Here is a 16,631-nt window from a genome sequence, read left to right on the forward strand (position 1 = left end):
AGCCTGTAGTGTCCTGTTATTACTATTATTATACAGGGGGAGCAGCCTGTGGTGTCCTGTTATTACTATTATACAGGGAGAGCAGCCTGTGGTGTCCTGTTATTACTATTATTATACAGGGGGAGCAGCCTGTGGTGTCCTGTTATTAGTAATAACAGGACACCACAGGCTGCTCCCCCTGTATAATAATAGTAATAACTTATTACTATTATTATACAGGGGGAGCAGCCTGTGGTGTCCTGTTATTACTATTATTATATAGGGGGAGCAGCCTGTAGTGTCCTGTTATTACTATTATTATACAGGGGGAGCAGCCTGTGGTGTCCTGTTATTACTATTATACAGGGAGAGCAGCCTGTGGTGTCCTGTTATTACTATTATTATACAGGAGGAGCAGCCTGTGGTGTCCTGTTATTACTATTATTATACAGGGGGAGCAGCCTGTGGTGTCCTGTTATTATTATTATTATACATGGGGAGCAGCCTGTGGTGTCCTGTTACTATTATTATACAGGGGGAGCAGCCTGTGGTGTCCTGTTATTACTATTATTATACAGGGGGAGCAGCCTGTAGTGTCCTGTTATAACTATTTTTATACAGGGGGAGCAGCCTCTAGTGTCCTGTTACTATTATTATATGGGGGAGCAGCTTGTGGTGTCCTGCTATTACTATTATTATACAGGGGGAGCAGCCTGTGGTGTCCTGTTATTACTATTATTATACAAGGGGAGCAGCCTGTGGTGTCCTGTTATTACTATTATTATACAGGGGGAGCAGCCTGTAGTGTCCTGTTATAACTATTTTTATACAGGGGGAGCAGCCTCTAGTGTCCTGTTACTATTATTATATGGGGGAGCAGCTTGTGGTGTCCTGCTATTACTATTATTATACAGGGGGAGCAGCCTGTGGTGTCCTGTTATTACTATTATTATACAAGGGGAGCAGCCTGTGGTGTCCTGTTATTACTATTATTATACAGGGGGAGCAGCCTGTGGTGTCCTGTTATTACTATTATTATACAGGGGGAGCAGCCTGTAGTGTCCTGTTATTACTATTTTTATACAGGGGGAGCAGCCTGTGGTGTCCTGTTATTACTATTATACAGGAGGAGCAGCCTGTAGTGTCCTGTTATTACTATTATTATACAGGGGGAGCAGCCTGTGGTGTCCTGTTATTACTACTATTATACAGGGGGAGCAGCCTGTGGTGTCCTGTTATTACTATTATTATACAGGGGGAGCAGCCTGTGGTGTCCTGTTACTATTATTATACAGGGGGAGCAGCCTGTGGTGTCCTGTTACTATTATTATACAGGGGGAGCAGCCTGTGGTGTCCTATTATTATTATTATACAAGGGAGCAGCCTGTGGTGTCTTGTTGGTATTATTATTATCATCAACAACAAGACACCACAGGCTGCTCCCCTGTATAATAATAATAATAACTGGACACCACAGGCTGCTCCCCTGTATAATAATAATAATAATAATAACTGGACACCACAGGCTGCTCCCCTGTATAATAATAATAATAACTGGACACCACAGGCTGCTCCCATGTATAATAATAATAATAACTGGACACCACAGGCTGGTCCCCTGTATAATAATAATAACAGGACACCACAGGCTGCTCCCCCTGTATAATAATAATAACAGGACACCACAGGCTGCTCCCCCTGTATAATAATAACAACAGGACACCACATGTATATTTGGGAAATAGTCTGTGTCCCGACAGTCAGAACCCTGATGCGCCCTATACCGTCTGCAGGATCCGGTTGGGTCAAAATGCCGACAACTTCAAACGGTGAGTGTTAGGGTTAGGCTGCAGGAGTGGAGGGTTTGGGTCCTGGAGTGGAGATTTCTGTGTATAAAGGGCACATCAGCAGCTGTAATTCACCAAGATCTTATTGGGGTGAACGGTGATAATGTCATGGTAACAGGTTTGGGGTTGGTGCCTTTGATAACAGCAGGACATATATTCTAGATGAGCAGCCAAGCACGTCCACTCAGCCAATCACATGTATGACTTGTTACTGCGCTACCATTGGGAGCTACTGGACCATCCTCCCTACAGTCCTGACCTGGTACTTAGGGGTTTATTTACTGAGCAGTGTTAAGAGACAGAGTGAAAAGTGATAAGAAAGTGATAAGGTGCCAGCCAATCAGCTCCCAACTGTCATCTCACAGGCTGTGTTTGAAAAATGACAGTTGGGAGCTGATTGGCTGGTACCTTATCACTTTCTTATCACTTTTCACTCTGTCTCCTAACACTGCTCAGTAAATAGACCCCTAAGTCATTTCCATCTCTTTGGACCATGGAAGAAGTACCTGGGTGGAAGGTGATTCACAGCCGATGGTGAAATTCAGCATCCATCATGTCCTGGCTTCAGGCCTTGAACAAATGCTTAGACAAGAACGGGGACTATATGGATAAATAATCTGTACTAAGGCCATACTATTTATTATACGTATATGTAGAAGGTGACTACATTTACACAATGAGAGGTCTTGTTACTTTATGTATTGAACCACCCTCCTATATACCAGATGATACATAACAGGAGCTGGGGAAGGATGTGTGAGAAGGACACAGACAGGCCATGTAACAAAGGGCAGCACTCCCTGAGCTGAGACTGTCTGTCAGGGCGTCTTGTTATCCTGAGCAATAGAGACTCTCTCAGAGACAGCCAGTGGCTGTGACAGTCCCCAGATCCTCAGAGTGTCACTGATTATCCCCCAGGACATGTCTCACCCCACCCTACGCTGCACACACACGGCCGGCAGGCTGGTCACACATGTAACATACATCTGAGGTGTGGTCATTTGTCATTTCATCATTTGTGCAGAGTGACTGATGGGATTCTGTATTGTGTAACCCTTTGTGTGTCCCCTGGGCTGCTTGCTGTCCTATCCCTGTGCTATTAACCTCTTCTGTTCCCTTCCCCCTCCCCTGTGTTACTGACACCTCTGTACAGCTGTTATACCCCCTGTTGTGCACTGACATGACTGGGGAGGTGAGGGGATCTGGGAGTGTATGCAGTGATATTTTGTGTCTCTCGCAATACACAGGATTACACAATAGTGAAGAAGACATCCGGTGAGTGTGAGATACCCAGCAGCCGTCCCTTTGTGTCAGAAAGACTGAGCAGGACCCAGAGACCCATCACGGTGCCTCCACCTCACTCACTGATACATGAGAGAGACAATGACCAGAAGATCCTGGAACTCACCAACAAGATCATTCAGCTGCTGACTGGAGAGGTGACTGCTGGGAATGGGACATTATACAGTAACACCAGGGGATGTGTCTGGGTGATGACTGGAGAGGTGACTGCTGGGAATAGGACATTATACAGTAACACCAGGGGATGTGTCTGGGTGATGACTGGAGAGGTGACTGCTGGGAATGGGACATTATACAGTAACACCAGGGGATGTGTCTGGTCGATGACTGGAGAGGTGACTGCTGGGAATGGGACATTATAACCAGGGGATGTGTCTGGGTGATGACTGGAGAGGTGAGTACTGCTGGGAATGGGACATTATACAGTAACACCAGGGGATGTGTCTGGGTGATGACTGGAGAGGTGACTGCTGGGAATGGGACATTATACAGTAACACCAGGGGATGTGTCTGGGTGATGATGTATCATTGTGTGTGTCAGGTTCCTATAAGGTGTCAGGATGTCGCTGTCTATGGCCCTGATTCAGAGCCGGACGCTCTGACCAGAGCGCTCGCTCTGAATCAGGGCCCACCTCCATAAATATGGAGCGTCCTCCTGGACGCTCGTATAGCTGTGGGTCACCACCCACAGCCTATACGAGCGTGCAGGATGATGGTCACGATGGTCTTGACCATCGCGACCATCGCCAGTGCGACCAGAAGCCTGCGGTTGAGTTTCTCAACCGCAAGGCCAGGAGTGATTTTGGCTCTATCAGAGCCAAAATCACTCCCACTGACATTCCCTTGGGAACGCCTCCGTCTGGCTGGCACGCCCACCAAAGGGGGCGTGCTGTCAATCAACATCGACAGCACGCCCCCTTTGATCAGACACAATGAGCGAAGGAAAGTCCTTCGCTCGTCGCGCATGCGCACGACGGAGCTCCCTTTGTCGTGCGCATGCGCAGTGCACACCATCGACCCACTTGCGAGCAGACAGCCGCTCGCGAGTGGGTCTAAATGAGGCCCCGTGTCTCCATGCAGGAGGGGGAGCATATAGAGGAACACAAGGATCTGTACAAGAACGTGATGATGGAGAATCACCGGCCCCTCACATCACTGGATAAGAGGAGACTGTCATTTATTGTACAGGGGAGAGCAGGTATGGGGGCCCCCTATATACACACATCATCTGATAATCAAATTTATACAATGTACCCAGTTACTGTGTGTCTCCTACAGATGGACCCAGTAACAGAAATACCCCAGAGAGATGTCCCCATCCTCTTTATTCACAGGATTGTACAGAGAGTCACCAGTTTACCAAGGAGGATCAGGTAGGTGGGATTTAGTTCTCCCCAAATAGCAATATACAAAGTGACTTTCTCTGTCAGTGCTCCATGGCAGTCCCCACAAAGGGTAATGTCTATAAGGAGGCTTCTCCACATCACCTGTATCTTTTCCTGTTTAGGTCAGTTAGTGTGTATGGTCTCTTAAACAGAGGCTTACTTCTCTCATCATTCCGGGCTGTAACAGAGACTTACCTCTTTCATCATTCCGGGCTGTAACAGAGGCTTACGTCTTTCATCATTCCGGGCTGTAACAGAGGCTTACCTCTTTCATCATTCCTGGCTGTAACAGAGGCTTACCTCTTTCATCATTCCTGGCTGTAACAGAGGCTTACCTCTCTCATTGTTTCTGGTGGTAACTAGGGAGGTGCAGGCTCGGATAGGTTCGAATTTGCACGCCGAGTTCGGATTTTTTGTCCAGGAATGATGATGTTTGTCCATGCAAGATGACGTTTTGCCCCTTTCTGAGTCCCGTTTTTTGGAGGGAAAAATCCGAACTCGGCGTGCAAATTCGAACCTATCCGAGCTTGCACATCCCTAGTGGTAACAGAGACTTATCTCTCTTCTCGTTCCTGGCAATGCACCATATCAGTTCTACAAGCTGAGGACGCGCAGTGTGACCCACGTGCATCACTGTAAGTGAGTGATGTAACATAAAGCACCTAAACTAAACAGATCGATGCACTGAGGATGCACACGCTCCGCAGCACGATGGTAGCGCCGGGCCGGATGCCAGAAGCCGGGAACCTTGAGCTCTCTACAGTGATACCGTTCTTGCTGCAAGGGTGTAAAAAAAACCATGTCTGGAAGCCGGTTGGAGCCAGAGCCTGATCTCACACACTTGGAAGTCCCCCGCCAAAGGTAATTCCCTAAATTAGGGGGTGTCCATATGCTGTACCCTGATACATATTGATTAGTGTTTCTCTTCAGTGCCCGTGAAGAGTCTTTGGGGGAGAAGACAAACAAGTGACCATATAATAAGCTCTGTGCGGCCTGTGATGGGAGGTTTCCTGCACACAATGAAGGAGTACTGTGTAGCACACACAGGGCCTGATTCAGACCCGCTCGCAAGCGGGTCGATGTTGCCCAAGTCCGCATGCGCACGACGGAGGCTGCTCCGTCGTGCGCATGCGCGAGACCCGGTTTTCGTTGGGGAAGCCGTCACTCCGGGGTCTCGCACCAAAGGGGGCGTGCTGTCGATGGTGATTGACAGAACGCCCCCTTTGGTGGGCGTGTCGGGGGCGTGGCTGCCCAGACGGAGGCGTTCCCATGGGAACGCCTACCGTCTGGGTCCGGCCCCACTGACATCCCACTGACACTAGTGATGTCAGTGGCAGTGTTTTTGGCTCTGATAGAGCCAAAAGCACTCCGGGCTTGCGGACAACGAGACCCTACCGCAAGAGTCTCGTCGCAAGCCTGATGGTCTTGACCATCGCAACCATCTTTTGGCCACTCGCATAAGCTGTGGGTGGTCACCCACAGCTATGCGAGCGGCCAGGAGGCCGCTTCAATTTTAATTAGGACGGCCCTGATTCAGAGCAAGCGCTCTTGTCAGAGCGTCCGGCTCTGAATCAGGCCCACAGATCCCAGGATATGGGATGGAACCAGCCTCCAGGACAATTTATAGAATAATTTATATGAATGAGAGAAGCTTTTATTACTAAGGAAGATCTTTGTTACACAGGGAGGATAGAAGAACAAGGGGGAGATGTATCAAACAGGGCTGTTGAGTTGGTAACCGAAACCTTAGACTCTGAGTCCTCGATTTTACTTAAAAGTCATTGTTGAAGGTTTGGCTTACCGACTCCATAGGTAAATGCTGATTGGTTGCTATGGGCAACTTCTCTACTTGACCACACTTAAGAAGCTTTGATACATCTCCCCAAAGCCTGGACTCAGGGATTCCCCTGATTAGTAGAAGATTCCTCTATAGCTGGATCTGATGACAGTGAGGAAACACTGATGATCTTTAGCTTAGATAATGAGGAATCTTTGCTGAGTAACATAAATCTATGGGAATGACGGCACTAATAACACCCACATTAGCAGGAGAATCTCTGAGGATTGCAGCCACAAGAACAAAGGTTCCCGGGAACATCAAGAGGTGGAAGATTTAGTCATTTGGGAATGGAATCCTGTGGAGAACACCAGTATAATGCTAAAAGACTTGTATGTATCCATATCTGTGTGAAGCTATTTTAAGCACCACAGCTTCATCATGAAGATCAGCATTAGTGGCCAGATGAACCACCTAGTTACGTTCTTTTGCAGCTGTTGCCCAATCAGAGACCTTTTGGATAATCTGTTTATTGCATGAAACCTTTTAGTCTAAGGAAAACTGGATAATGAAACCCTCTGGAGAAAAATCTTCTGAAAAGATCCCAGCTCTTCTAGGCTCTCTCCTCATGTTTACAATTCATTCTACCTCAGCCCTTTTGGATCTTCAAAATGAAGACTAATACGCCAAAGCGTAGAAACCCACAATGTCTATTGTTATCCAATCTAACACCTGTAGGAGGCAGATTTTTGTACTATACACACATAGTTTATATGGATAATAGATAGTTTCCTCAGTGTCCCTCCAGCCCCCAGTGTCCCTCCAGCCCCCAGTGTATTTCCAGTCCCCACAGTGTCTCTCCAGCCCCCAGTGTATTTCCAGTCCCCACAGTGTCCCTCCAGCCCCCAGTTTATCTCCAGTCCCCAAACTGTACAGAATCCAGCAATAATTGTTTTCATACAAACTAAGAATCCTTCAGAATTCATGGAACTAGACAATCTACAGAACTGCCTACAACATTTACTAAGAACAGCAACAGTTGTCCCAGTTCCTTCAGGACAGAAGAGCAAAGGCTTTTCCTTATAGGAGGACATCAGGATCCTTTAGAGGAGACTAAACAACTATGTTAGTGTCAGACCGGTTTTGCATGGGAACAGTGAATTTGATCCTCTCTGCTATTGGCCAGGAGGATTTCCTCACACCATAGACCTGCAGGACGCTTCCTCTTATGTTGTAGTTTACCACAGGAAGTGTCTCAGGTGCTGGATCAGGGACGACATTACCAGTTCACCGGTCTTCCTTTTGGCCTGGCAACTGCTCTATGAACCTTTACAGAAATGCTGGTGCAGCGATAAGAGATCTGGGGCACAGATGTGGCACATCTATACATCATCCTGGTTATAGGAGAATCAGGACATGTGACAGACACCAAGAAAATACAGGTGATGGCCTTATTGCAGAAACATGGCCGGATTGGGAGGACAGAAAGTCAGCTTGTTCCCTCACAGCAAATACAATATCTGGGATCACATATACCATAGAGTACACAGTAACTCTGTCAGAGGAAAGGTATCTCACACTACAGCACTTAGCGCATGATGTACGGATTCATCACTGGTCACCAATAAGGAGAGTGCTGCAATTATCGGGAATGTTCTCAGCCATAGGAATAGTTCCTCCCGGGCAAGATGGTACCTGCACAGTCTCCAGCTGGGATTGGTTACTCTTTGGTATCACAGACAGCCTTTCATCACCTACCAGGAGATCTCTAATCTGGTGACAAGACCCAGGACTGAGGACACAGGGTATGTCACTCTCAGATCCATGGGCAACATCGATGACAGATTCCAGCTTATGTAACTAATATGATCACACAAAGGACTTGGTCACAGAAAGAAAGGAGACTCCATGTAGATGTACTAGAAATGAGAGTTGTATGGAATGCAGTTTAGCAATTTCATCCATAGTTATTGGAAAAGTTCTCAGGAGTATTTATAGAGAAGATACCTGGGGTGTCCATCATATATCACCAAGGAGGCACCAGAAGCAAAACTGTGATGTTTGAAGTAGAAAAACGAATAACCTTGGGCAGAAGAAACCCTACGATCTCTTTCAGAGTTCCATGTCTCAGGCAAGGAGGATAATGTGACAAATTGCCTGAGCTGTAGGTAAGTGGCCCCAGGATAATGGTCCTTGCACATGCACAGATGAACTTCCATAATGCTGGAGACTAGTGCTGCCCTGGTTACACTTCCTCTCAGCCAGCCGCTTTCTCACCAGCTTCTCATAGTGCCCAATTGGTACAGTTTACACAAAACATCGGTAACACATTCTGACATGGGAGGAGGAGCCGCATTATGGACCTAATTCAGCACTGATCGCTAATGGAAACGTGGTTCTGCTGCGAAATTATGCAAATGAATGCGAACACAATGACACCGCAGCACGATATAAAGATGCCAACTTCCCTTTACTCACATCCGTAAAGTCTGCAAAAACATCAGTAACATCTGAGCCTCCCGCACAAGGACAGACCTTACTCAGAAATTGTTAAACTTCCTGCACGCAGTGAGAACTCAGGCTGCGTATGCCATCGCAAGGGCTAATTTATGCACGCCCCTGTGATAGCGTTCAAACCCAATGGCTAGCCTGCATTTCACCAACCACCCACACGGTACTTTGTCAATCACTCTTCCACAGGTCTATGGACTCGCTGCGATCACTTTCCCAATCGCAGTGAGGAGTTTGCGCACGTGTACTGAGATGCATACGCATGTGCAGAACGTGAACATCGGCCATCTGAATGCGTTTTACCACTTGCGATCCATGCTGAATTAGGCCCCTAGAGAGAAAAAGATTTATAATGCAAGCACAGAGATCCAGTATTTCATATTATCATTATATTACACTAATATTCTACTAGATAATCTCAATGGAAAAGAAATTACTAGCGTGTAATTTTATTATTTTGTGGGTTATTTAGAATGAAAATATGAGTGATAATAAGGCCGAGGTTATGGAGGGAGAAGAAGAGACGTATGTGACTGATATGAAGGCAAAAGATACAGAGGGAGAAGAAGAGATGTATGTGACTGATATGAAGGCAGAAGATATAGAGGGAGAAGAAGAGATGTATGTGACTGATATGAAGGCAAAAGATACAGAGGGAGAAGAAGAGACGTATGTGATTGATATGAAGACAGAAGATATAGAGGGAGAAGAGACGTATGTGATTGATACGAAGGCAGAAGATATAGAGGGAGAAGAAGAGACGTATGTGATTGATATGAAGACAGAAGATATAGAGGGAGAAGAAGAGACTTATGTGACTGATATGAAGGCAGAAGATATAGAGGGAGAAGAGACGTATGTGACTGATATGAAGGCAGAAGATATAGAGGGAGAAGAAGAGACGTATGTGACTGATATGAAGGCAGAGGATACAGAGGACGAAGAAGAAAAGACATATGTGACTGATATAGTGGCAAAAGATACAGAGGAAATAGAGACATATACGATGGGTGATCAGCAGTGTAAGGAGGAGGAAATCCCTACATATATCAGCACAGGTGAGTAATAAACACTAATTACAAAAGAGTCAATTATTTTCTCAATTGTAACCGGTGTCTTAAATGTGTAGAGTTTGTATGTACTCCCATTTGTTGTATGCCTTTCCTTCCCCAGTCCAAAAATATACTTCTATGTTAATTATTCAGCCCGTACAATGATCTTTTTCTACACTGTCTTCAGCCCCTATTATACTCCTGCTCTCCCCCTCACATCATGTCACTGTGTGTTACCAGCCCAGAGATCTGACCAGTCTCCTCCACACACACTCTGGTGTATCTCTTACATCAGGAGCCATCAGCCCCTATTATACTCGTGTGTGTGTGTGTGTGTGTGTGTGTGTGTGTGTGTGTGTGTAGTGTGAGTGTAACACAGACAAGACTGTCTGAGATCATGCAGCCACTGCCAGTTCCAAACTGGCTAATGCCATCTTAAGCTGTTTAGAAGAATGCTGTACACCCCAATAGTTAGAGCGTAGAAACACAGGATTATAATGATACATGTTATAGAGAAATTATAATACAGTCAATATAACAGGTGCAAAAACATGGCAATCACCATTCACAAGATCTGATTGGAAAGTTCAAATGATGCATCCGAATGCCTAGATCCTTGGTCACTGTGTGTAAAATCCAAATAAAGCACAAACAGCTGTTACAGGGTCTCCTAGTGAGAACGTGAGTGTGTGTAGTTTTGGGAGAAACTCCATATACAATACTGTGCAAAAGTTTTAGGCAGGTGTGGAAAAAATGCTGCAAAGTAAGAAAGCTTTCAGAAATAGAAATGTTATTAGTTTATTTTTATCAATTAATAAAATTTATAAAATGCAAAGTGAATGAACAGTAGCGAAATCTAAATAAAATCAATATTTAGGGTTACATTTACTAAAGTGAGAGTTTTTAGAAGTGAGTTTTAAAAGTGATGTTGCCCATAGCAACCAATCAGAAACTAGCTATTTTCTTCTAGAAGGTGCTAGTTAAATGTTAAGTAGAATCTGGTTGCTATGGGCAACATTACTTTTAAAACTCACTTCTAAAAACTCTCACTTTAGTAAATTTACCCTATAGTGTGACCACCCTTTGCCTTTAAAACAGCATCAGTTCTTCTAGGTACACTTGCACAAAATCAGGGATTTTGTAGGATTATAGTCAAGTGTATGATTAACCAATCATACCAAGAAGGTGATAATGAACATCTTTTTTATATGTAGGTTGAAACAAAGTAATTAATTAACAGAAACAGTGTAGGAGGCTTAAAACTGGGTGAGGAACTGCCACACTCTGCTACAAAGGTGAGGTTGTGGAAGACTGTTTCATGTCACAGGTCATACACCATGGCAAGACTGGGAACAGCAACAAAACGCAAGGTGGGTATACTGCATCAGCATGGTCTCTCCCAGGCAGAGATTTCAAAGCAGACTGGGGTTTGAAGATGTGTTATTCAAGCTCTTTTGAAGAAGCACAAAGAAACGGGCAACGTTGAGGACCGTAGACGCAGTGGTCTGCTGAGAAAACTTTGTGCATCAGATGAAAGACACATCATCCTTACTTCCCTTCAAAATCGGAAGATGTCCAGCAGTGCCATCAGCTCAGAACTCGCAGAAACCAGTGGTACCTAGCTACATCTATGAGTTCGGAGAAATCTGTCCAGAAGTGGTCTAAATGGAAGAATTGCGGACAAAAAGCCATACCTTCCACGTGTAAACAAGGCCAAGTGACTCGACTATGCAGGAAAACATAGGAACTGGGGTGCCGAAAAATGGCAGCAGGTGCCCTGGACTGGTGAGTAAAAATTTCAAATATGTGGCTGTAACAGAAGGCAGATTGTCGCAGGGCTGAAAAGTGGTACAATAATGAGTGTCTGCAGGCAACAGTGAAGCATGGTGGGGGTTCCTTGCAAATTTGGGGCTGCATTTCAGCAAATGGAGTTGGGGCTTTGGTCAGGATTAATGGAGTCCTCAATGCCAAGAAATACAGGCAAGTACTTATCCATCATGTAATACCATCAGGGAGGCGTTTGATTGGCTCCAAATATATTCAGCTGGACAACGACCCCAGAAATATAGCCAATGTCATTAAGAACTATCTTCAGAGTAAAGAAGAACAAGGAGTCCTGGAAGTGATGATATGGCCCCCACAGAGCCCTGATCTCACCATCATCCAGTCTGTCTGGGATTACATGAGACAGAAGGATTTGAGCAAGCCTACATCCAGAAGATCTGTAGGTAGTTCTCCAAGATGTTTGTAACAACCTCCCTGCCGAGTTCCTTCAAAAACTGTGTGCAAGTGTACCTAGAAGAATTGATACAGTTTTGAAGGCAAAGGGTGGTCACACCAAATATTCATTAGATTTAGATTTCTCTTCTGTTCATTCACTTTGCATTTTGTTAATTGATAAAAAAATAAACTAATAACACTTATATTTGTGAAATCATTCTTACTTTGCAGCATTTTTATCACACCTGCCTAAAACTTTAGCACAGTACTGTATATTCATCATATATCCTCCGAACTCATAGCCTCATCTCACACAGCCCCACCTTGTACTGGCCGTTGCTTTGCTACCAGGACCCTGCATGATGTCATCACATCGGCTGCCCTGCCTTCTTGTCCCGGCTATTGCCTGGCTGTTTCCCATACAGCCCGGCAGCTGCAGCACGTTTACACAGCTTTGGGGGCTTGTCCCAGTGGGCATGCTGATTGGGTGTCTGCTTAGGTAAGAGGCAGTGAGGACATAACTTCTTTGTTATAGTATCCTGTCTGCCCTGGGTGCTGACCTGCTCCCTGAAACCTCCTGTCTGTTACTGGAATCCTGACTCCCCTGCACCTGTTCCTGCCTTTGTGTGCCTCCTGCTTGTTCCTAAACATCCGGACCTTCCTGCACCCTGTCCCTGGCTCCTGACCTGCCTCCTGTCCTGATTTCCTGACCTTCCAGCTGAGTACGTGGTTCATTCTCTGCCTGTTTGCTGACCCTGATCTCAGCTTCTGTTTCCTGGTTTTCAGCACTGGTCACCTGGCTCTGGTTTAATTGCACCCTGTTTTCCACTTCAGCTTACTCTCTGCTGCCATCTAGTTTCCATCATAAGGTTCTTCTATCTTAAGTATAAGACCTGAGGACATCCAAGTACCTGTGCGAATATAAATCTCTATGGGAAAGGTGGTTGCTATAGGTGAAGACCTCTCTGGCCAGACTCTAGAAGTTTGTGGATCCCTGGGTATGCCCTAACAAAAGGGACTTTCATTAGTACAAGATATTATATGTAATAAGTTATTAGCGCATTTATTTAGAGGATATAAAACCTCTACCTACAATAACACAATACAATACAACATGTTAAAATCAACATAATATTATCACTACAAATTTTCTCACTTTAACAATCACTTACATACAGTTACTGCATTAATGCAACACTAATAAAACCTGCTCCCGGCTCTATGATCCTGCGAGTCTCACTGAGAAAGAAATCTAATTCTGCTATAAATGTGCAGAGAACATGCACTGTTATACAAGAGCGGTAAGCATTTGCAGTTACAGCTCTTCTTTAATTACATCTCATGGATATTGCACATCTGGAGGCAGAATTATTTTATTCACCTTTATACATCTTAAATGTGAGGTTTTTTTTAATTAACCTTATTTTGTTAAAACCGTATATTTATTATATTCCCAACAGATGGCTGTAACAGATGGAATATATTGCAGGACCATCTAATTATATCTCCAGATTCTGAAATAAAAGATGACATCAGACAAGATTCTCCAGTTCTCCACAGTACAGATATGTCATCCCACTCTTCTGATATGTCATGTTCCCCTGATAACTCAGATATTGGTACATCTATTACAGTTCTCAGAGTAGATAATATATTTCCCAATAATATAGATGCCACATGTTCTACAAAGAGAACAAAGCTTATTGCCCATCAGCCAGCTAATATATTTGCAAAGCCACTTTCATGTCCTGAGTGTGGGAAAGGTTTTCCATATGAATCAAATCTTATTACACATCAGAGATGTCACACAGGTGAGAGGCCATTTCCATGCTCCGAGTGTGAGAAATGTTTTACACAAAAATCACATCTTGTTAGACATCAGAGTAGGCACACAGGTGAGAAACCATTTCCATGCTCTGAGTGTGGGAAATGTTTTACATATAAATCCAATCTTGTTATTCATGAGAGACATCACACAGGTGAGAGGCCATTTCCATGCTCTGAGTGTGGGAAATGTTTTACGCAGAAATCAGATCTTGCTACACATCAGAGAATTCACACAGGTGAGAAACCATTTCCATGCTCTGAGTGTGGGAAATCTTTTAAACGGAAATCACATCTTGTTATGCATCAGAGAAGTCACACATGTGAGAGCCCATTTCCTTGTTCTGAGTGTGGGAAATGTTTTACACAAAAATCACATCTTGTTACGCATCAGAGAAGCCACACAGGTGAGAGCCCATTTCCATGTTCTGAGTGTGGAAAATGTTTTACACAGAAATCATATCTTGTTAGACATCAGAGTAGACACACAGGTGAGAAACCATTTCCATGTTCTGAGTGTGGGAAATGTTTTATGCAGAAATCAGATCTTGTTACACATCAGAGAATTCACACAGGTGAGAAACCATTTCCATGTTCTGAGTGTGGGAAAACTTTTACACAGAAATCAGTTCTAGTTACACATAAGAAGAGTCACACAGGTGAGAGGCCTTTTCCATGCTCTGAGTGTGGGAAATGTTTTATACAAAAAGCAGCTCTTGTTATTCATGAGAGACATCACACAGGTGAGAGGCCATTTCCATGCCCTGAGTGTGGGAAATGTTTTATGCAGAAATCAGATCTTCTTAAACATCAGCGAATTCACACAGGTGAGAAACCATTTCCATGCTCTCAGTGTGGGAAATCTTTTAATCGGAAATCACAGCTTGTTACACATCAGAGAAGTCACACAGGTGAGAAACCATTTCCATGTTCTGAGTGTGGGAAATGTTTTACGCAGAAATCATATCTTGTTAGACATCAGAGAAGTCACACAGGTGAGAGGCCTTTTCCATGTTCTGAGTGTGGGAAATGTTTTACACAGAAATCAGATCTTGTCAGACATCAGCTGTCACACAGGAGAAAAGCATTTCTATGAGCTGATACAAAACAGGGTTGTAGTAACACTCCAGTCACACAGTATTATACCGTTTTAGGCTATCCATCTGCCGATAATTGGGATGTGTGCCATTAATATAATATTTTATTTTGAAACCTTATGGGTAGAATTGAGCTTTTTGCTGTTTTGGAATGGTGGAATAATGAACCAAAAAACTATTTCTTGACAGTGGTTAGAAAAAATAAAATTAAAAAATTCACTTTCTTCAATAAAAACTTTTTTTTGCCTATTTTGAGGAAATTGTTTTTCTTTTTAGGAGAAATAAGGAAATTAATGGTATTTTCTTGAAAAAAATAAGGCATTTATTGTGTGAGCACTGCATAAATAATACAAAACAGAAAGACAGCTATTGTCACCACCACTGCAAATGAATTATCAAGCAAAATACACTATAATCATGTTTAAGGGGCTTATCCAAGCAGATAAATTTGAACAACGAACGATTTATCTACTAATGGATAGGCTCTGATCGATAAAAATGCACGCTCCCGCAGCCGACAAATTGGGTCTTTTGCCTCTCCAACATGTTGGTCAATTATCGTTTATCGCTGACAGATATTAGAAATATCTGTCGCGGTGAACGACGAACGATTTTTTTATGAAAATGAATAGAAACATAAAAAAAATCCACTCTCAGAATGATGTCATGCGATATCGTTCATCATTTGCAAAAACTGTCATGTACATGTCAGATATCTGTCACAGCAGCCCCAGGAATTTTCAATAGATAAATCTTTTGTCTTTCAGAAAGATCTGGTAATGGATAGGTCCCTTTATATTTCCATCAAAACATCTAAGCTTGTAGCCCAACGTCCAGGGTTCCTGTTTATCTGCAAGTTCTCCTAACGCTTTATACACAAACAGAGCAAAGAGAAAGAAAGCAGACTCTTGTTTTAGGGCATTACTTGTTATGTAATTTGAAAGTAGGTAACACAACATTTATTATCACTGTTTAAAATAAGTTCGGACAAACATTAAACATGTAACATATATTAGTACATAATAGGGTAAATCATGAATCAAGATCCCCTTAAATGTGATCTAATACCCTGCTGCGAAAAATAAAGAGAATTTACATCTATATCTCTTATTTAAGGCTAATTATATGTTTAAAAACTGTGCCTTTCATGTAAAGGTCCCTGATGGTATGCGACCACTTTTTATTTTATACTTGTTTTAATAAATGTTTTATGGTTTTACAATATATACTTTCCCTACTCTTGTATTTTATGGCCTTCTGATATTGAGGGGTATGGTGTAAGGACCAAGTGGAGAGACCAGGTTGTTTTAAGCTTTGAAGAGGAATTGTTATTGGAGCACAGGCCATTATTGGACTACAAAAGAGTGACTATTGAAGCATAAGATTGCTGTATCGTTATTTATTTTCATATTTATGGGACAAACTGGACATATTTGCACCCGCACCTTAACCTAAGCGCTTTTTACCACTTTTTTATTATGCACATATATTTGTGATTGGTGAAGATCACGCAGGTCATCAGCTGCTGGGTGTGGCGTGGATTGCAAACATTTAATACTGTTTTTTATCGAGTTTGAGAAACAACGCGCTGTATCATTAGGATCAGTGACCTTAGCTCCCCTTGAATTAAAGATCGC

General features: G+C 43.6%; 1 protein-coding gene across 1 annotated transcript in view; it reads left to right on the plus strand.

Moving 5' to 3' along the window:
• The window catches only part of LOC148502609 (uncharacterized), a 283,629-nt gene that overhangs the window by 79,955 nt on the left and 187,043 nt on the right, over positions 1–16,631 (plus strand). The window contains 6 exon segments of the mRNA XM_088449561.1: positions 3,074–3,265; positions 3,670–3,701; positions 4,196–4,326; positions 4,407–4,501; positions 9,274–9,859; positions 13,534–14,981. Coding sequence (XP_088305687.1) covers positions 3,074–3,265; positions 3,670–3,701; positions 4,196–4,326; positions 4,407–4,501; positions 9,274–9,859; positions 13,534–14,981 — 2,484 coding nt within the window.

Source organism: Taudactylus pleione, unplaced genomic scaffold, assembly GCF_031769625.1.
Source record: "Taudactylus pleione unplaced genomic scaffold, aTauple2 ptg000488l, whole genome shotgun sequence".
Classification (NCBI taxonomy): domain Eukaryota; kingdom Metazoa; phylum Chordata; class Amphibia; order Anura; family Myobatrachidae; genus Taudactylus; species Taudactylus pleione.